This window comes from Petaurus breviceps, unplaced genomic scaffold (genome assembly GCF_028583685.1).
Source record: "Petaurus breviceps papuanus isolate PSGF00001 unplaced genomic scaffold, PetGlider_PUasm1.0 90165, whole genome shotgun sequence".
Taxonomy (NCBI): Eukaryota; Metazoa; Chordata; class Mammalia; order Diprotodontia; family Petauridae; genus Petaurus; species Petaurus breviceps.
Window position 1 is genome coordinate 471,751 of NW_027187189.1, and position 22,453 is coordinate 494,203.

General features: G+C 42.2%; 1 protein-coding gene across 3 annotated transcripts in view; it reads left to right on the forward strand.

Annotated features, from left to right (window-relative positions):
- Window positions 1-22,453, forward strand: part of IQGAP3 (IQ motif containing GTPase activating protein 3) — a 71,335-nt gene that overhangs the window by 28,472 nt on the left and 20,410 nt on the right. For all 3 annotated transcript variants that reach the window (XM_069107594.1, XM_069107595.1, XM_069107596.1), the window contains 8 exons: window positions 6,758-6,848; window positions 8,209-8,376; window positions 8,498-8,637; window positions 14,087-14,257; window positions 17,440-17,523; window positions 18,871-18,942; window positions 19,050-19,119; window positions 20,963-21,171. In XM_069107594.1, coding sequence (XP_068963695.1) covers window positions 6,758-6,848; window positions 8,209-8,376; window positions 8,498-8,637; window positions 14,087-14,257; window positions 17,440-17,523; window positions 18,871-18,942; window positions 19,050-19,119; window positions 20,963-21,171 — 1,005 coding nt within the window. The remainder of the gene's footprint in view (window positions 1-6,757; window positions 6,849-8,208; window positions 8,377-8,497; window positions 8,638-14,086; window positions 14,258-17,439; window positions 17,524-18,870; window positions 18,943-19,049; window positions 19,120-20,962; window positions 21,172-22,453) is intronic.

Consider the following 22,453-nt stretch of genomic DNA (forward strand, 5'->3'; position numbering starts at 1 on the left):
ACTTCTAACTACCCTTCCCCCCAATCTGCCCTCCCTTTTATCATACCCCCTCTTATCCCTTTCCCCCCTACTTTCCTGTAGGGTAAGATACCCAATTTGGTGTGTATGTTATTCTGTCCTTAAGCCAAATTCAGTGAGAGTAAGGTTGACCCATTACCTTTTGCCTTCCTGTTCTTCCCCTTCATTGTAATAGTTTTCTCCTGCCTTTTTTATATGAGGTAATTTACCCTATTCTATCTCTCCCTATCTCCTCTCATTATATTCCTCTCTCACCTCTTAATTTTATTTTTTTTTAGATATCATCCCTTCCTATTCAACTGATCATATGCCCTCTGTCTATGTATACATAAACATATATGCACACACTCACATGAATTTATAGGTATATATCCTATATAAACATATATGTATATATACATACACATGTATACATACATATATACATACACATATATTCCCTTCAACTATCCTCATACTGAGAAAAGTCTCATGAGTTACAATAATCGTTTGACCATGTAGGAATGTAAATAGTTCAATTTTAATAAGTTCCTTATGATTTCTTTTCCCTGTTTACCTTCTCTTGCTTCTTGTATTTGAACATAAAATTTTCTATTCAACTCTGTTTTTTTTCATCAAGAATGCTTGAAAGTCCTCTGTTTCTTTGAATGACCATATTTTCCCCTGAAACATTATACTCAGTTTTGCTGGGCAGGTGATTCTTGGTTTTAATCCTAGCTCCTTTGACCTCCGGAATATCAAATTCCAAGCCCTTTGATCCTTTAATGTAGATGCTGCTAGATCTTGTATTATCCTGATTGTGTTTCCACAATACTCAAATTGTTTCTTCCTGGCTGCTTGTAATATTTTCAACTTGACCTAGGAACTCTGGAATTTGGCTATAATATACCTAGGAGTTTTCTTTTGGGGATCTTTTTCAAGAGGTGATTGGTGAAGTCTTCTTTTTTTGCTGCTTTTTGGAGGGGGGAGGGAAGGGCAATTGGTTAAGTGACTTACCCAAGGTCACACAGCTAGTATGTGTTAAGTGTCTGAGGTCGAATTTGAACTCAGGTCCTCCTGACTCCAGGGCCAGTGCCACCTAGTCACCCCAGTGAATTCTTTCAATTTCTATTTTGCCCTCTGGTTATAAAATATCAGGGCAGTTTTCCTTGAGAATTTCTTGAAGGGTGATTTCTAGGTTCTTTTTTTGATCATGGCTTTCAGGTAGTCCAATAATTTTTAAATTATCTCTCCTGGATCTGTTTTCCATGTCAGTGGTTTTTCCAATGAGATATTTCACATTGCCTTCTATTTTTTCATTTGTTTAGATCTGTTTAATAGTATCTTGATTTCTCATAAAGTCATTAGCTTCCATTTGCTCCAATCTAATTCTAAAGGAATTATTCTCTTCGGTGAGCTTTTGAAATTCTTTTTCCATCTGACAAATTGGGCTTTTTAAGGCCTTCTTCTCCTCATTGACTTTTTGGGCCTCTTTTGCCATTTGAGTTAATCTATTTTTTAAGGTTTTATTTTCTTCAGTCAGGTTGTTGACTCTCTTTTCCTGATTTTCTTGCATCATTCGCATTTCTCTTCCCAATTTTTCCTCCACTTCTCTTACTTGATTTTCAAAATCCTTCTTAAGCTCCTCCATGGCCTGCAACCAATTCATATTTTTCTTGGAAGCTTTTGGTGCAGAAGTTCTGACTGCGATATCTTCCTCCAGCTCCATGCCTTGATCCTTTTTGTCCCCAAAAAAGGATTCTATGGTCTGTTTGTGCTTCCGTTGCTTGCTCATATTGGCAGCCAATTACTTGACTTTTGAGCTCTTTGTCACAGTAGAACTCTGCTTCCAGAGGGGCGAACTTTGTCCCAAATTGCTGGGGTTTCTGCAGCTGCCAGAGCTATCAGGAGAGCACTGTCTCTACACCCCCCACAAGCTGGCTCACTGGTCACCCACCTTAGGACCACTACCCAAGACTGTGATCCAGATCCAGGCAGGTTAAAGCAATAGCAATTACCCTCTGAATGGACACTTGGTCCCCCCTATGATCTTCAGGCCAGGAGCTCTGAAGCAACCACATGGAGGCAGCTACATGGCTGCCACGCTTCCACTGCTTCTCAATCTGGGGGGATCAGGGGCCGGACCGTACTCCTAGTTCCCCCCAGTTCCAACAGAGTTATACACTGACCTTTTACTTTGTCTTTGGCATTTATGGCTTGATATTTCTGGAAACCACCACAGCTGCTGGTGATCCACTCTCCCGAGGTCCACTGGTCGGGGGCTGCCCTGGGGCTAAAGGCTCAAGAAGGGCTGGGCTTGGCTCCCAGCGTGCAGCAATGAACCCTTCCTGTCTGCCTGCCAGGCTGCCTGCAGCAGCAGATTTATTTCTCTCTGTCACTTTGTGGGTCCTGCAGCTCTAAAATTTGTTTAGAGTCATATTTTATAGGTATTTGAGGTGGTTATGGGGGAAGCTCATGAGTTTTCCTGCTTCTATGCTGCCATCTTGGCTCTGCCCCTGTTTGTATTTTCTTTTACAACGTGGCTAATATAGAAATATGTTTTGCATGACTTAACATGTATAATTGATAACAAATTGCTTGCCTTATCAGGAAGGTGGGAGGGGTAGAAGGGAGAGTGAAAATTTGGAACTCAGTCAAAATTTTTTTAAAGTAACTGGGAAATGTTTAATGAAATAAAAAAATATTAAATAAAAAAAGAATTATCTCGTTTACAACAAAGACTGAGCACTCCTTGTAGACAGTGCCCTGTCCTAGGCACTGGGAGAATAAAAAGGGAGAAAAGCTACCCAAAGGATACAGACAGAGAGACAGGAAAGCAGCATGATGCCATTGGTTCAAATAGTTGCTTTGCTACCTCCCTGTGTGACCTTAGCTAAGTCACTTATCTTCTCTCTACCTGTTTTCTCATCTGGCAAACAAAGGTTGAATAAACAGTCTCTTAAATTCTCTGTGTCCTGTAATCCCAGAGGAAGGAGCAGAGCCATTGGAAACAATCTGGAGTGACTTCCCAGAGGAGGAGGATATAGAAAGAGCAGGGCAGGGAAGGTGAAAGGAGCTAAGCAGAAGGTAGGAGTTCGAGAGCATGGCAGGCAGAGGGAATGGCTTAGAGATTGGGGGAAGCATCTGCGCCAGGCTGGAGTAGAGACTCCAGAGTGTTCTCTCCTGGCAGGATGGTTAGGGCCCAGAGGAGGTGATGTAGGGTAGAGATCCTGAGGCCAAACTCAAGAATTAGGACCTGATCCAACAGGCAATAAAGAGTCATTATAGGTCCCTAAAGAAAGAGGGAATTTTTTTTATTGTTATTATTGAAGAATTTATATATATATATATATATATAATTTTTTTTTTTCTTTTCTTTTCTTTTTGGAGGGCATTTGGGGTTAAGTGACTTGCCCAAAGTTACACAGCTAGTAAGTATGTCAAGTGTCTGAGGCCAACTGAGGTCCTCCTGACTCCAGAGCCAGTGCTCTACTCACTGTGCCACCTAGGCACCCCTGATTTATTATTATATTGAAGAACACAATTTCTTTTTTCCTTATGAATTTTACTTAAAAAAAAAAGAATCCAGTGAATATTGAACCACTATAATTTAAAATTTTTTAAACATTCAGGTAAGGATAACTCATACTTCTACAGTGCTTAAGGTACACAAAAAAATCTTCACCACAGTCCTGCATATATGTGGTACTATTATCCCCATTTTACAGCTGAGGAAACTGAGGCTGAGATAATTAAGTGACTTGCCTGAGGTCACATATCCAGTAAATATTTTGAATTCGGGTCTTCTGAAGCTAGTCTACTATTTGTTCCAAATTCTACCCCCACAATAATGCACTCTAAAATAGAAGTTCTTACTCTTTTTTGTTTCATGGACCCCTTTGGCAGTCTGGTAAAGCCTATGGACCCTTTCTTAGAATAAGATTTGTTTGTTTTTTAAATTCCTAATTGAAGGAAATGGCTAAATGTTCATCAGAAGTTATTGGACTATTTCAATCCTTGTTGATTATATGGTTGAATACCAGTACATGTATTCCTAGTTCTAGAAAGGTTTTACTTAATAAAATAAATATTTTATTTGTAGAAATTACAGGATTATAGATGTAGACCTAGAAGGGGCTTCAGGCACCATCTAATCCCATTCCCTCATTTTACAGATGAAGAAACTGAGACCCAGGGAAGTTAAGTGACTTGCCCAAGGTCACACAGAGAGTGTCAGAAGCAATATCTGGAGTCAGTTCCTTTGACTCCAGAGGCAGTGCTACAGTATGGGTGGTGTAAACTTTCCTTCTCCTTGTGTGAAATTCTTTACAGTGACCTGTTCTACAATTCCCCAGCTGTGGATTATTTACTTGGTTTCCAGTTTTTCCCATGTTACAAATAACATAGCTATAAAAATCTTTATAGAAAAGAGACCTTGAGAGTCTTGAAGGTCTTTAAGATTGAGTTTGAGATTCACCTCTGACACGTAATAATAAAAAATTTTTTTTAATAATAGTAAGAGTTAGTATTTATGTTGTGCTTTAAGGTTTCCATAGTGCTTTACAAATATTCTCTCTTTGGATCCCTATAACATCCCTGGGAGGTAGATACTATTGTTATCTCCATTTTATAGTTGAGGAAACTGAGGCAGGTGGAATGACTCGCCCAGGGTCATGCAGCTGGTCTGAGGCTGGATTTGAGCTCAGGTCTCCCTGACTTCAGCTCCAGTGCTCTAACCACTCTGCTACCTCACTGTCTGTTAGTTGTATGACCTTGGGCACATCACTTAAACCCCTCGGTGTCCTAGGAAAATCCGCAAGACTGAATTATAGACCAATTAGCTTCTGAGGGGTCCAGTTGAGGGGGTCCTAATGAAAGCACAAGTCTGGATATAACCCCCTTTCCCTATCTGCGCAACTGCTACCATCCTACCTCCCATTCCCAATAAAGTTTCTTTTGTATATGTTTATATGCGTCCTTGTTGTCTCCCCTGATAGAATGTAAGCTTCTTGAGAACAGGGACAATTTCATTTGTCTTTGTATCTCCAACATTCAGCACAGTGCCTGGCCTATAGAAGGTGTTCAATAAGTTTTTGTTAAAGATTAGAGCATTATCCCAGTAGTGGATCAAGGTCCGAAGTTGTCAGGGGATTGTCAGTTGGTCAGTTGCACATCTTCCTTTTGTGTGAAAAGACCATTTGTTATTCTTAACCACCAGAAGGATCATCACCAGGGCATGAATTTATATTTTGGTCACAACAATTCTTAAAATTGTCTAGTAAGGTATGGATAAGGTCTTGGTCTTTCATATAGAAAGGATACCCACAGTGATGAAAGAAGAGATCTTTGGAAGTATCATTACTTCATTTCAACATGGCTAAAACAGACCTCATTATCTTTTATCCCAAATTCATCCTTCTTTTGAACTCCTACAAATTTCTGCTCAGGGCACCACCATCCTCTTCAGTCTCCCAGGTTCCCTGCTTGGATCATCCTTGACCCCACCCTGTCCCTCATCCCATAGAGGTTGCCAAGGTTGCCATCATTTCTACCTCCACATCTCTTACAAGCGTTCCCTTCTCCCTAGCCATGCAATCGCCACTCTAATTAAGGCCTTTATCCCTCTCACCCAGACTATTGCAATAGCTTCCTTGTTGGTCTTCCTGCCTCCAGTCTCTCCCCACCCCTGTTTTTCTTCCACACAGCTGCCAAAGTGATTTTCCTAAAGTGTACTTCTGACCATGTCATTCCCCTTTTCAATAAAGTCCAATGACTTCTTATGACCTCTGGGATCAATATAAACCCTTCTCTTTGGCACTCTAAGCCCTTCATAACCTGGCCTCAGACTCCCTTTCTAGCCTTGTTAGATGTTAGTCAGCCTTCTTACTGGGATTTGTATGCGTCATCCTGTTTCCCTGTCCCAGGGCCTTTGTGCTGTACCCCCCTCCTCACTTCCAGCTCTCAAAACCTGTAGTAAGATTCAGCTCAATGACCACTTTCTTCCTGAGGCTTTTCCTGATCCCCCCAATTGCTAACTTCCTCCCCTACCCAGTCATCTGGCATCTGTTTTTATATCCCTATATGTGTATTTATCATCTTCCCCAATGGCGTGTAAGCTCCATGAGGGTGGGAACTATTTCATTTCTGTCTCTTTATCCCTAGCATGGTGCCTGGCACAGAGTAGGCTTAAGTGCTTATTGATTGATGGATTAATTAATTCTAGTTTTCCTCATAATAACCTATAAACTAAAATAGAAGTGCAAATATCGTTCTGTCCCACAGCTGGGAAAACAGTCTAAGTGACTCACCCAAGGTCACTTAATAGGTAGCAATGCTGGAATTTGTACCCAGTGGTCCCAGTTCTAAGCTCTCCAGAAAGCATGTTCATCTGTATAGTCACCAGCAATGTCCAAGGCCACCTGTCTTCCCAAACCACTAGCTAACAAAGCCTTTTATTATTGTTGTTTATTTTTGCTATTTTGATGGGTGTGAGGCTTTAGGTTTTTCAAGCATTGGTTCACAATTTCTGCTTCCTCTTTGGCAAATTGCTAGTTAAATCCTTGGACCCTTTAAGAGGACACTGCTTCTGCTGGCTGTGGGTAGGGTGGATGAAAGGAGGGATACCTGTTAGAAGGTCCAGGTCAGGTCAGAGTGGCCAGTTAACCTCATGGTGGGGGCAGGGGTGGAGAGGACAGAACTCTTATAAAATTGGAAGTCTAGCCTAGCCCCTAATCTTCCTTCCTCTCTACCTTTATTCTAGGTAACAAAGGACCCTGGAGCTGTGCTGTGGTTGGAGGAGATCCACCAGGGAGTGGCCAAAGCCAATCAGGAGACAGAAGCAGCTCAGAAGAGTAAGAAGGATAAGGGATTTATGCCCATTCCATCCCTTTTTTTAATCCTCCTCCTGAGAAGAAGCAGACTGCCATAGCAGAAAACCTCTTGGCTAAACTATAGGAGAGACTGTTTGATGGTCAAAGGGATGAGGGAATCTTTTTTGTACTCAGCCCCTTTCTGCTGCCTCACTTGTCCTCCTCTGACCTCCTCATCCATCACTCCAAACATTGGCATGTGCTAAGAGCTTATAAGAAGTCAGGCCAAAAAAAATCTCTTTCCCCCTCCCCCTTTTTTTTCTTCAGATTTTGGATTGAGTTCTGGTGTAGGACTCTGCCCCCAGAATGTATTTCAGAGTTCATTCTGCTGAGTGAGATGGGGAGGAGAGGAGGGAGGGGATTCAGTCAACAAATATTCCTTAAGCACCTGCTGTGTTCAGAGTGCAGGGTTAAGCATGGGGGGTGGGGTAGTCATGACCCAGTCCTTGCTCTCAGAAAGCTTATAACTCTCTAGAAGTGCTGTGTGGAGCCATAAAAATGTTACTCTCAGGGGCATAAATGACAGCTTTATCACAGAAGTGGTGTCCAAGTGGGTTTTTAAAGGGATAATGGGTGGGGATTCAGTGCTTCCTCACAGTTCCTGGCACATAGTAGGTGCTTAATAAATATTGATTGATTGATCTAATCAGCAGCCAAAAAGGTGGAGGAAAAGTGTTTTGGGCTTGTCAGCTAAAGCCTAAGGAAGTGAGAACACAGGGCCTGTTTGGGGGACAGGGAATTAGTCCAGTTTGGCTAGAGTATAGAATCTATGAAAGTATATAAGGGAAGACTAAGGTAAAACTGGTGCAAAACCAGATGTGTGTTTTCTCTTGGAGTGTATCCTTTGCATCCACTGTCCTTCGCACAGCACCATCTGTCCATTTGTTCAGCTTCTTGAAGACAGCCTGAACGTCCCACTGAATCGAGGATTCTCCCCTACATGACCTCTCTACCTTGTTTTCTGCCAGCTCTCCAACTTGGATTCTCTATTCCATTCAGGGAAACCAGCCTCATGTTCCCTACCAATGCCTTGCCTTGTAACCCCATCAAATGCCTGTAGCCATTCTTTCTTCTTGAGGTGCCTGGTTCTCCTTTATGCATCCACTTCCATTTCTGCCCTCCTTCCTAATAGAGTTCAACATTTTCTTCCCCAGGGATGGATCCATGCAAGACTGATAGTGTCCCTTCCCTAGACCCTTCCCATTTCCAGTTAGCTGTCTGCTCTTCCCTATCCCACTGTATCTCTTCTCTCTCACCTCTCCCACAGCCTAGAACAGCATGCCCCTTGGGGAAGTTCCCCAAGAACTAAGTGACTCTTCTCTCTCTCATCCTACCACCCTAGTGGCCCTTGGAGTGGCTGCCATCAACCAAGCCATCAAGGAGGGGAAGTCAGCCCAGACAGAACGGGTATTACGTAACCCAGCTGTGGCCCTCTACGGGGTGGTCACAGAATGTGCCAGTGACTACCAGAAGGTATTGCAGGATACCATGGAAAGGAAGAAACAGCCAGGTATCAGTTCTTCTCCATACCTCTATTCCTATTCCTCCTTCTTATCCTTCTTTCCCCTCCTACATCCCCATCTCTTCAAATCTCTTTATCCCTGATCCCTTTTTCCACGGCTTCTTTATAGGAAACAAGCTCTTCTGGGTCCAGCATCTGATGAAGGATGGCATTGCCTACTACTTCCACCTGCAAACTTTCCAGGGGACCTGGGAACGCCCTCTTGATTGTATCCTAAATACTTCTCACCTCACTCGTGAAGAGATCCAGGTTAGTGGGAAGGGAGGCTAAAACCTCCTAACTTGGTTATGGATTAGTTATAATCACAATAAGCCACTGCTAGTGAGGTTCTCAATGTCATTCGTGTCTGCTTTCAAGGATCAGGAATTCACCAAGGTCTCTGTGGTTGCCCCCACTGCCTTATAGTAAGGCAGTATAGAAATTGGAGGTAGGTCCCCAGAGAGACATCCAAGAATTTGAGATTCAACTAGCCTGGCTAAAGAAGTCAAAAGAGTTCTGTAGTGGGGAGTCCTGGGCTCTGAATCACAGAATCATACAGTCTGACTCTCACCTAAACAAGAAGAGCTGGTCTGAAGGACTAGAGGGAAGAGGAGGCCTCCTCCCCTCTGAGGCAGCCCCTTGTACTTTGGGATAGATCTGACTGCTAACAGTCACACTCTCATTCATATCAAGCCTAAATTTGTCTCTTTGTAGCTTCTATCAAGCGCTGCCCCTGAGACTAAGCAGAGCCAGCCCAATTCTCCTTCTGCATGTAGCCCTTCAGATACTTGAAGGCAGCTCTCCTGCTCCCCTTAAGTTTTCCCCATCTCTTTAGCCTGACATCCCCATGTCTGTCAACTGATCTTCATACGACTTGATCTTAAGGCCGTTGGCCATGTTCTGACTTCTGTCTTCTGGATGCTTTCCATATTAGCAGTATCTTTTCTAAAATGGGGTGCCCACATTAGGTTCTAGCCTCTCTTCCTACTCCCTCCCCTCCAATCCTCTCCTGAAGCCCCCAGGGCATAACTGACCTGGATTTCTTCACAGGTGAGGTGGGAGTTATTTTTCATATTCATTATTTCAAATAGCACAATAATATTCTGTTGCATTCATATGCCACAGTTTGTATAACCGTTCCCCAATTATTGGGCACCTACTTTGTTTCCAGTTTTTCACTACTACAAAAAATGCTGCTATAAATATTTTTGTATTTCAGAACTTTTTTTTCTGATGAAATTCTGTCTAATCCTACCTACTTCCTCCATCTTATACTTGTAAAGTTAATTTTTTTAAAACAAGTAAAAGACTTTGCATTTATCCTTATTTAATTTAATCTTCTTAGATTTGGTAGTAGGATATAATGAATGATAGTCAATATTAGTCAGGAAGACACCTGAGTTCAAATCCAGCCTCAGACACTTAACACAAAACTAGCCGTGGGACATTGGGCAAGTCAACCCAATTACCTTACCTTCCTCCCTCCAAAAAGCAAAAAAAACACACAAAAAACCCCAAAACTATAGTCATGTCTCTTAACCTGTCAGTACCAGGAAACTCTGACTATAAGTTACCAAAGAGTTGATTTGGTAGAGAGTTTCCAAACTGGGAGTTCCTTGCACAGATAAAATCACAGGTCCAAATAAAAGAAGATTTAGCCCAGGGTTCTGATCCATAAAGAACTTTTTGAATCCTGACTTCTCATTTAACATGCTAACTTGTACCTACCAACATTGTGTCATCTACAAATTTGATATGCATCTTCTCTGACTGTCATAAATTAATCTGTTAAATAATATATAGGTCCAAGTACACATCCCAGAAACATTCTGTTAAGAGACCTTCCAAATTTACATGGAAACATTAAAAACTACTCTCAGGGCCCAGCCATTCATCCACTTTCAAATCTACCTAAGCATATTATAGTCTCCAGCCTTGACCTTTTCCATTAAAACAGCATGAGGGGTTTTTGTCATGCTTTATTAAAATCTAGGTAAATCATAACATTTTCCTGATTGACTAGTCTAGTAACCCTGTCAAAAAAGGATATGAGGTTAGTCTGACATGACTTGTTCTAGATGAAGCCAGCTGGCTCTTTGTGATCTCCTTTTCTAGATGTTCACTGACCATTCCTTTAATAATAACATTGTCAAATCTTGTCAGGAATTGAAATCCATCTCCAGCCTCCCTGGAGCAATGAATTCCATTCTCTTCCCTTTTTTGAAAATAGGAGTACCACTTGCCCTTCTCCAGCCCTGTGATGACTCCCATTCATTTCTATAATCAAAATTAATCCATTTTGCATTTTGTAACTCTATCTTTTGTTTGGTCATAAATTTTTCCTTCTCCATAAATCTGACAGGTAAACTATTCTTTGTTCTCCCAGAGTGCTTACAGCCTTTATATCTAGGTCATGAACCCATTTAGACTTTATTTTGGTATACGGTGTAAGATATTGGTCTATGCCCAGTTTATGCCATACTATTTTCCAGTTTCCCCAGCAATTTTTGTCAAATAGTGAGTTCTTAACCCAGAGGCTGGAGTCTTGGGGTTTATCAAACAGTAGATTACTATAGTCATCTATAGTCATTGACTACTGTGTCTTATGTACCTAATCTATTCCACTGATCCACTATTCTATTCCTTAGCCAGTACCGAGTAGTTTTGATGACTGCTGTTTTATAATACAGTTTACAATCTGGTATGGCTAGGCCACCTTCCCTGACATTTCTTTTCATTAATTCCCTTGATATTCTGGACCTTTTGTTCTTCCAGATGAATTTTGTTACTATTTTTTCTAGCTCTATAAAGTAATTTTTTGGTAGATTGATTGGTATGGCACTAAATAAGTAAACTAATTTAGGTAAAATTGTCATTTTTATTATGTTAGCTCAACCTAACCACAAGCAACTGCTGTTTTTCCAGTTATTTAGATCTGACTTCATTTGTGTGAAAAGTGGTTTTGTAATTGTGTTCATACAGTTCCTGGGTTTGTTTTGGCAGGTAGACTCCCAAATATTTTATAATGTCTACAGTAACTTTAAATGGAATTTCTCTTTTTATTTCTTGCTGTTGGGTTTCACTAGAAATATATAGGAATGCCAAGGATTTATGTGGGTTTATTTTATATCCGGCAATGCAACTTTGCTAAATTTATTTATTATCTCAAGTAGTTTTTTATTTGATATTCTAGAATTCTCTAAGTATATCATATCATCTGCAGAGAGTGATAGCTTAGTCTCTTCTTTGCCTAATCTGATTCCTTTGATTTCTTTTTCTTCTCTTATTGCTACAACTAACATTTCTAGTACCAAATTGAACAACAGGGGTGACAGTAGACATCCTTGTTTCACCCCCGATCTTATTGGAAACGCTTCTAGTTTATCCCCATTAAATACAATACTTGCTGATGGTTTTAGATAGATGCTACTTATTTTAAGGAAGACTCCATTTATTCCTATGCTTTCTAGTGTTTTTAATAGGAATGGGTGTTGTATTTTGTCAAAAGCTTTTTCTGCATCTATTGAGATAATCATATGGTTTCTGCTAGTTTTGTTGTTGATATGATCGATTTACTGATAGTTTTCCTAATATTGAACCAGCCTTGCATTCCTAATATTGAACCAGCCTTGCATTCCTGGAATAAATCCTACCTGATCAAAGTGTATTATTCCCATGATAATTTGCTGTAATCTTTTTGCTAGTATTTTATTTAAAATTTTTGCATCTATATTCACAAGGGAAATTGGTCTATAATTTTCTTTCTCTGTTTTGGTTCTTCCCAATTTAAGTTATCAGTATCATATTTGTATCATAAAAAGAATTTGGTAGGACTCTCCAATTTTCCCAAATAGTCTATAAAGTATTAGAATTAATTGTTCTTTGAATGTTTGATAGAATTCACTTGTAAATCCATCTGACCCTAGAGACCTTTTCCTAGGAAGTTCATCCATTCACTTCTTTCAAAGATCTTTGACATAGGTTCAGCAATCACATCTGCCAGTTCATTTAAGTATCCTCAGTTTTAGAGGATTGGGGGCCTGGTGACTTGAATTCATCTAGGGCAGCAAGGCACTCTCTTATTATTTACCTCCTTATCTTGGGTATCAACTCCCTCTCTACCATATTTATTTTCTCATTTTCAGTCCAAAGGTCATTCTGCTTGGCAGAGAAAACAGAAGTAGATTAAGAATGGAGCAGTTGGGGCGGCCAGGTAGCACAGCGAGTAAGAGCACCGGCTCCAGTGTCAGGATGACCTGGAGATCGAATCCTGGGCTCAGACACTTAGCACCCACCCAGAAACACCTGGCCGTGTAACCTTGAGCAAGTTACTTAACTCCGATTGCTTAAAAAAAAAGAATGGAGCAGTTCTGCCATCTCTCCATCTTCTCTTATGATTGGCCCATCTATTCTGAGCACTAGTTCCCTTCCTTCTTGGAGCCCCTTCTTTTCTCCTGACATAACTAAAATTCCTGCCATTTTGTTCTTAGCCTTCCTTACCAATTTAAGTACATTCTAAGCCTTAACACCTCTGATGATCTTCAGGTCATGATTTTGTCGTCTTCTTCCATTACTTATCTTCTCACGTTCTGTACGTATCTTTAAAAAACCCAAGTTGGTCATTGAATTCCCTGTGTGTGTCTACATCAGGCTCTTAGGACATTTCCTTCCTTTCATCCTCATCAAAATCACTTCTTGTTGTGTCTTTGGGATTTCAGTCTGGAGAATTTGCCATCCCTCTTGAGCTAGCTTTCCCTGTAGGATTTTAGTCCATGGCCTCTTGTCTATTCTTCTGCTGTACCCTTTGAAATCTGCTGTTTCAAATCTGTTGACAAACTATGCCTTGTTTTCTTATTCTCTATCATCAGTTCTAAGATGGGGTACTCACTTCCCTGCAATGTTCCCACCATTTTCACCCCTAGAAACTGGTTCTTCCTTGTTGGCGAGGTTCAGATCTAGAGTAGATATTCCCCCTCATTGTTTCATCCACCTTTGGAAGGATGGAATGGTTAGAAAGGCAAGTTCAAAAGTGATTGGCTTATGGAAATATGTTTTGCATAACTTCACATGTATAATTGATATATTACTTGTCTTCTCAAGGGATGGAAGACATGCAGGAGGGAGGGAGAGAATTTGGAATTCAAAATTGTTCATTATAATTGGGAAATGTTTAACAAAATAAATAAAAATATTTTTTAAAAGTTATTAGCTGCTGTTTTCTAGACAGAAAAAGTGCTAATAGATGTCCAAATAATTGAAGTCCCTCATCACTATCATATGTGTCTATGCCAGACTTGTGATTGATTTCCCAGACCTCTCCTCCAGTTCTTCTTTCTGCTCACCTTCTGGAAGCTATACCCTTGCAAAGCCATATTCCAACCACAGCAACATCACTTATTAGCCATGTGACCTTGGACAAGTCACTTCCCCTAAACTAGGCCTCCAGTATGTTAATCTGAAAAATGGTCTAGATAATCTTAATTTTCATTCTAACTCTAAAGGCAATGATCCAGTGAGTTCTCATGTAATGAAGAAAGTACCATAGGAACATGAGGGAGGGAGATAGGCAGAGTGAATGATCAAAGTGATAGGTGGAGGAAAGCATGACATTGAGGTGGGATCTGGAGAGAAAACTTCCTTCACCCTTCTCTGACCATGACTCTCCTATCTACCTGCCAGGTCAATATAACCCTCCCTGCTATCCATTCTTTTTCCACAGGCAGAAATCACAACGGTTACTGCCGCCCACGACCGACACCAGCTTTGGAGTGCCAATGTTGGCTTTATCATCCAGCTCCAGGCCCGGATGAAGGGCTTCCTTGTACGACAGGAGTTTGCCAAGCAGTCCCACTTCCTAAAGACTCGGCTCCCAGCCATTATCAAGATTCAGGTAGAGCGGTCTTCAAGACTCTTGGTTTCCCACACTTTCAGTTTCTTACCCCATCTTCTATACTGAGTGAAAGCTAAATTGTCTTTGGATCCCTAAAGAATTGTTCCACAGAAAATCCTCTTTGTCTGTACCAAGGACAAAATGAAAGGAAATTGTAGAAGGAGGAATTGAAATTGCACAACAGGATTGTGGAGAGGGTGAAGTGAGAAAGGCAGAAGAAATTTCTTGAGGTCTTCTGCCTTTTTCCTCCTTCCCAAACGTGCTCACAATTGCTCTTCCAGAAACCTTCCCAAAAGATACCTTGGGCAAGTTACTTTGGTGGGACCAATCTCACCAAATGTGTCATCTTTACTTTCCTGTCTTCTTCCTCCTTTATCATTCTACATTCCCCTTGAGCCAAGCACTTTAGGCTTCACCTTATAGATTTGTTGGCTATGTGTGTATGTGATAGTCACTTTATTTAGTAAGCATTTACTGATCCCTCTTCCCATTGCCTAAGAGGCAGCTGGGTGGTACAGGGGATAGAGCACTGGGCCTGGAGTCAGGAAACTGAGTTCAGTTCTGTCCTCAGACACTTACTAGCTGTGTGACCCTGGGCAAGTCACTTAATCCTGTCTGCCTCATTTTCCTCATCTGTAAAATGAGCAGGAGAAGGAAATGACAAACCACTCCAGTATCTTTGCCAAGAAAACCCCAAATGGGGTTACAAAGAGTCGGACACAACTAAATAACAACAGCTTCCCATTGCCTGCTGAGTGAGGTCCCAGTCTCAGCTTCACATTCAAGACCTCACATAGTCTGGGCCTAACCTGCTCTTTCAGCCCTCTTCCCTGCTGCTTTCCTACCTGTGATCTGTTCCATAGCAAAATAGAAAGAGTTTTGGTCTTGGCTCAGTATATGGAGTAATGGGGAGGAGGGGGAAGGGAGAGAGAGGGAAGAGTGTGTACATATGCGTGATGATTATGTGCTTATGTGTATAATTGTTTGAGTCTATATACGTATGAAGGTACGTACTGTACGTGAGTGAGTGTGACTTATGGAGTGTATGGTGCTTATGTGGGTTCCTGGTATGTAAGTATGTAGGTATGTGGGCATGGAGATATGGGTATCTTTGGTGTATGGTATACATCCATCAATCAGTAAACATTTAATAAGCGCCTACTATGTGCCAGGCCCTAGGCATAGAAAAAGGAGCAAGAGATAGTCCTGCCCTCAGGGCACTTGAACTCTAAGTATAAACAAACTGTAGACCAGCTAAATGAGAAATAATGAACAGAAGGAAGGCACTGGAGCTAAGACTCGGGGAAGGCTTCCTGTAGAGGGCAGGATTCTAGTTATGGGGTGAAGGAGAGAAAGTGTTCTAGGCAGAAGGAACAGCCAGATGTGGAGGGCTTTGTTTGTGGGACAGCCAAAAAGCCAGTGTCACTGGATGGAAGAGTGCATGCCAGGGAGGAGGGGGTAAAAAGACTAGAAAGGCAAGAGGAGGCTAGGTTAATGAAGGGCTTCGAATGCCAACCAGAGCATTTTGGAGGTGATAGGAAGCCACTGGAATTTATTGAGTAGGGGACTGACATATTCTAGGAAAGTCACTTTAGTGGAGAATGGATTAGAGATGGCAGGCAGACCTACCAGCAGTCTATCCAGACATAATCCAGATGTGGGGTGATGAGGTCTGCATGCACCAGAGAGGCAGCAGTGTCAGAGGAGAGAAAGGGAGCATATTCCAGACAGGTTGGAAAGGTGAAATTGACAGGCCTTGGCAACACATTGGATATTGGGGGCGGGGGGGGGAATTAGGGTGAGAGATAATGAGGAGCCCAGGGTGAATCCTGGGTTGTGAGCCTTCAGGGTTTGGGAGGATGCTGTTGTCCTTTATAACAGGGAAGGTAGGAAATGGGGAGGGTTTAGGGGGAAAGGTTCAGTTTTAGAGATATTGAATTAAGATGTCTACTGGACATCCAGTTTGAGCTGTCTGATAATATATGCCAACGTTTTAATATACGTGTGTGTGTATACATATACACACAAATATTTGTTTGTTGTGTATATGAGTGGACATTTCCCTGTGTGTATACCACATGCATGTGGGAGGGGGAATAAATAGTACCTTATGAGTGTACCATGTGCCTGAATGTGTTTGGATGAGTGATTTCTCTTGGTGCATATGTAAGGATTTGTAAAGATGTATGGTATCTGTGTGAGGGAGAGCAGTATGATGGAAAGATCGCTGGTTTGGACATCAAGAGACCTTGATTCAAACGTTGACCCTGCTGTTTATGACCTATATGACCTTGAGCAAGCAGTTATTTAACCTTTCTTGGCCTCTTCTTTTTATATATAAAATTAGGGGATTGGGTTCTATGATTCCTAAGGCTCCTTCCAGCTGTCAATCAACACATCTATTGAACGTTCTTATGGGTATTGCTGTGTGTATCTGTTACACTGATGGATAATTGGGACATGTAGGGTAGGATTGGACCAGGTTTCACAGGGGTATGTGTAAACCCTGGGCCCTTTTGTCCTTTGACCATTTACCCTCTGTTGGTCTTCAGCATCAACACCATAATTCACCTTTCCCATTCCTGATATAATGGGATAGATAGATAGTCTTAGATAGATATAGACTTAGTGGAGGAAGTGAGTAAACCATGCATACTGGACCTTCTACAAATTCATGTTGTCCAACCTTAGTTGAGTCCTCCCTGCTAAATGGTAATGCCTTCATTCATCTCTCTTTTGCATTCCTGGGTCTCCTCCAAAAATCCTTTCAGAAGTCACCTCTTCTTCAAAGCCTTTCCTGATTCCCTCCAGATTTTCCTAGAGCATTTTGTCTGGAAGACTCCTTTACCCCATTCCTCCCTACCTTGTATCAGATTTATCTGGTTCCATGTTGTGCCTCCCCCAACTCCTCCATCTGTCTCAGTAGAATATAAGTTCCTTGAGACCATGAGCTTTCATTTGTACTCTTATCCCGGTGTCTAGCATAGCACTAGGCATATAATAGTCACTTACTAAATGTTGAATTTGGATTTGGAAACATGCAGATTCTCAGTCTTCTCTAGTCTGCACCCTGACTCCTGGGCATCTAAGATAGGATCTGATTTCATGGACTGGTTCAGGCTGGGGTGGGGGGCAGGGAGTGGAAATAGATGAGATGATTTCTTTTCTCTCCCAATTTGTAGGCTCATTGGAGAGGTTACCAGCAGAGAAAGATCTACCAGGAACGGATGAGGTTCTTAAAGGCAAATGTGGCTTCTGTGATGAAGGTACTCATGGTTGGGCTTCTGAAGGGAGTCTCTCTTTTCTCTCCACAAAAGACCTGTTACAAGCAATTTCTTAATCTGCCCTTTTTGTGATGTCTAGAGGAAATGGCCTTATAGACTAAGCCCTAGGCTGAGAGTGAAGAGACAGAGGGACTGACCTGGGCAGTTGTTTAACCTTCATTAAATCTGTTATTCACCCTCTTTTTTTCCCCACCCCTCTCTGCCTCTTCTAATTATCAGACCTCAGGTGAGTCCTTCCTTTCTAGGCCTGAGTTTCTTCATTTATAGAATGAGGGAGTTGGACTTCAGATGTCCCTTCTGGCCCTAAATCACGTGATCCTACAAAATGCTCCATATCCCTTCAAGGCTGGCAATCCACGGGGCCTAGGAAAGTTAAGTGACTTGCTCAAAGTGACACAGCACATCTCTTGATGAAGCTGGGAAATTGAACCCAGATAGTCAATGCCCAGTTATATGACCCTCACCCAGAGTGAATATTGATGTAGCTTATGTCCAACACTTCTAGCTATTTCCAAACAGATCTATGTTTCTCTGCCCTCGTTGCATCCCACTATTATAGGAAGGGGCCTTTAGATTATCCTTCCTGGGTTACTGAAGGAAATTCAATTTAATAAATGTTCATTAAGCACCTACTATGTGCCAGGGCAGCTAAATGGTACAGTGGATAGAAAACCAGGCCTGGAGTTAGGAAGACTCCTCATCGTTGTGATTTCACACCCAACCAGAGACACTTATTGTCTCTTGTGGCAAGTCACTTAACCCTGTTTGCCTCAGTTTCCTTTTCTATAAAATGAGCTCGAGAAGGAAATGGGCAGGGGCAGCTAGGTGGCGCAGTGAATAGAGCACCGGCCCTGGAGTCAGGAGGACCTGAGTTCAAATATGGCCTCAGACACTTAACACAAAAAAACTAGCCATGTGACCTTGGGCAAGTCACTTAACCCCAACTGCCCTACCTTCCCCCTCCAAAAAAGCAAAAAAAAAAAAAAAAAAGAAGAAGGAAATGGGCAAACTACTCCAGTATCTTTGCCAAGAAAACCCCAAAGAGGGTCACAAAGAGTCAGACACATAAAAATAACTCAACAACAGCAACACGTGCCAAAGACACTGTGTTGAGACCTCACGATACAAAAAATAACTTGTGGATGGAAATATAACTGAGACTAAGGGTGGAAACCAGACTCTCTACACACCTGTTAAATCTCCTTTTGAGTTGTTATTGTTTTATCTGAATTCTGGACAGGGAACATCAGCCTGGGGTCTGAAAGCAAGGGTCTGCTTGTAGCCCCAATGGGGACAATGTATCTCTAATGCTGTCTCTCCCTTCCAAAGATCCAGTCCTGTGCCCGGATGTGGGTGGCTCGGAAAAGATATCAGGAAAGATTACATTTTTTCCAGGAAAATGTAAGTGTGGCCCCTCATTCTCCCTATAGATCATCTTTCAACCCAGGCAAGCAAGAGGAGAGGAGGGAAGGTGGTTACTTTCTTTTTCTTCCTCTCCCCATTAACAGATTAATTCAGTTGTGAAGATCCAGGCATTTTTCCGAGCCAGGAGGGCCCGGGATGACTATAGGATGCTGGGTAAGTTGGTTTATACCTCAGTGGAAGATGTTTAGTGTTTTCAGTAGTGAGACTGCTGTGTGATTTTAAGCAAGTTGCTTTACCTCTCTGGATCTGATTTCCCTCATCTGACAGTCACCAGTCAACCTCCCCTGTTCCTGAGCGTTTCTCTTGATTTGAGGGGAGATCTTAGGCAAAAGGAGACACAATCCCAACTCTGGGAGGCCCTTGCTCCCGTGGCATAGATTCTGGCTACTATCAGTTGTCATAGCAATAAGCTTAGATTAATAGCTAAACTGTGTTAGAGACTAATAGATTTTATCATAATACATTAATGAGCAGATTGTGTCTGTTGTCTGAGATCCAGCCCAGCCAGCTTTGGAGAGCTCCTTCACCAGAGGGTGATCAGGTGCTAAATTTTTTCGTTCACATAAATGTACCAAGACCATCCGCTGCTCTCTTTATTTTTTTAATTCCACTAGGTGGTGCATTGAATTAGATAGGTTAATGGACCTAGAGTCTAGAACATCTGAGTTCAAATCTAACCTCAGACACTTACTATGTGTCCTTGGACAAGTCCTGTGACCTCTCTCTGCCTTAGTCTCCTCATCTGTAAAATTAAGAGTTTGAATTCAATTTTTTTGTTTGTTTTTTTGCTTTTTGGAGGGAGGAAGGCAGGGCAATTTGGGGTTAAGTGACTTGCCCAAGGTCACACGACTAGTAAGTGTTGTGTCTTAGGCTGGATTTGAACTCAGGTCCTCCTGACTCCAGGGCCAGTGCTCTATTCACTGTGCCACCTAGCCGCCCCGAGTTTGAATTCTAAGTGGCTTGCTTCTAAGATTCCTTTCAGCTCCTTATCTATGACCCTGTAAGTAGCCCAGGCCAGGGAATTGGAAGTGGGTGGGAAACATCATTGGAGGGAACTATAGGTTTAGGGACAAGACAGTGAATGGGACTAAAACAGTTTCTTAAAAAGCCACTTCAGGCTTCTGGCTGTGCTATGGGCACCTTTGGGGAAAGACTGAATAGGAGGCTCTTATCCTCCAAATCTGAGGATAGAAACAAAGGCACAGGACTGAGATGTGGGAAGTTAGGAAACTGGGGAATGGACAGTATGTATTAGAGGTAGGAAGGTTTTGCTGAAAAGCTGTGGGGGCTAGGGGGCAGGGTAGCACAGAGATTAGCAAGAGTATTCGTTCTGCCTTGTACACGGTTACAGCAACACTGTGATGATCAACAATGACAGACTTAGCTCTTCTCAGCACTAAAATGATCCAAGACAATTCCAAAAGACTCATGATGGAAAATTCTAACCACATCCAGAGAAAGAACTTTGGAATCTGAATGCAGATCAAAGCAGACTATTTTCACTTTTTTTTCTTGTGCATATGCACATTTCCCTTTTGTTCTGATTCTTCTTTCACAACATGACTAATGTGGAAATATGTTTAACATGACTGTACATGTATCAGATTGCTTGCCGTATTGGGGAGGGAGGGGCAAGGAAAGGAGAAAATTTTGGAACTCAAAATCTTACAAAAAATAAATGTTGAAAACTATCTTTATATGTAATTTGAAAAAAATACTAAGTGCAAAGAAATCTAAACTATGTATGTGTGTGCATGTGTATGTACTTATACTTGTGTGTGTGTGTGTGTGTGTTCTGCCAAGGACAGAAGGAAGAGAAGAAACAGGTTAATGGGTATAGTCAGGGTGGAGGATGAGGATCCTACTTTATGAAAGAGGATTCTATTTATGAGCACGGAGCTCCCAGACTCCATCTCCACACAGGAGCTGGGGCCTGGCGACCATTGAGGAGGGTTCTCCTAGCCTCCATCCGCCTGCCCACCTTGTCTCCCTCCAGTCCACAATCAGCACCCCCCTCTCAGTGTGGTGTGTCGATTCGCCCACCTCCTGGACCAGAGGCAGCAGGATTTCTGGGAAGAGGCCGAGCTGCTGAGACTGCAGGAGGAGGTGGTCAGGAAAATCCGGTCCAACCAGCAGCTGGAGCAAGACCTCAACCTGATGGACATCAAGATCGGTCTGCTGGTGAAGAACAGAATCACGCTGCAGGTGATGCATCAGAGCCCACCCCAGGCCCTCAGGTTCCAGTCCATCATCGTGTGCCAGCCCCATGCTGAGTGTGCCTTACAATTACAGTCTTCATTTTACAATTAAGGAAACTGAGGCAAGCAGAGGTTAAGTGACTTGCCCAGTTAAGTGTCTGAAGCCCAGTGCTGGCTCTGTGCCACCCAGCTGCTGCAGTAGGTAGATCATATTGATCCATATCACTTGCTCCCATCCTGCCTTCAGCGGCATCATGGCAGAGCCCTGGATGTAGAGTCAGGAGACCCAGGTGCAAATCTGGGCCCCTTGAAGGGAGGTCAGTTTCCCCTGTAGGTAAAACTGGCCACAATGATACTTAAACTTAACTCCCTCACAGGCTTTTGTGGGGAAGTGGGTTGCACACCTTCACATTGTCGTATGCACGTGAATTAGCGACCATGGCGTAGGCTCCAGCTTGGGCCGGTATGCCCTTGAGGTGTGTTCTTGGCCGTTCCTGGCATCCTGGGAATACTTTTCCTCTTCCTTGCCTCCTCTAGCATAAACTGTGTTTTCTGCCCCCCTTGACCTCGGGGTAGAAAGGGAATGTGCCCTTCTCAGTAGGGGTGACCCCTCCACCCAATCTTCATCCTGGCTGATGAGGCAGCTGGGTGGCTCAGTGGATACAGCACTGGGCCTGGAGTCAGGAAGACCTGAGTTCAAATGTGGCCTCAGACTTTTACTAACTGTGTGACTCTGGGCAAGTCACTTAACCTCTGTTTGCCTCCGTTTCCTCAGATATAAAATGAGGATAATATTAGCACCTATCTCCCATGATTGTTGTGAGGATCAAATGAGATAATTATAAAGCACTCAGCATAGTGCCTGGCACATAGTAAGTGCTGCTTAAATGCTTATTACTATTATTATTATGTAGATAATTGTGAAGTACTTAGTGCCTGGCACATAGTAGGTACTTTATAAATGTTACCTATCATTATTACTAAATGAGATAATAATTGTAAAGTGCTCAGCACAGTGCCTGGCACATAGTAAGTGCTATTTAGATGCTTATTATTTTTATTATATAGATGATAGTGAAGTGCTTAGTGCCTGGCACATAGTAGGTACTTTATAAATGTTAGCTATCATTATTACCAAATGAGATAATAATTGTTAAGTGCTCAGCACGGTGCCTGGCACATAGTAAGTGCTATTTAGATGCTTATTACATAGATGATTGTGAAGTGCTTAGTGCCTGGCACATAGTAGGTACTTTATAAATGTTAGCTATCATTATTACTAAATGAGA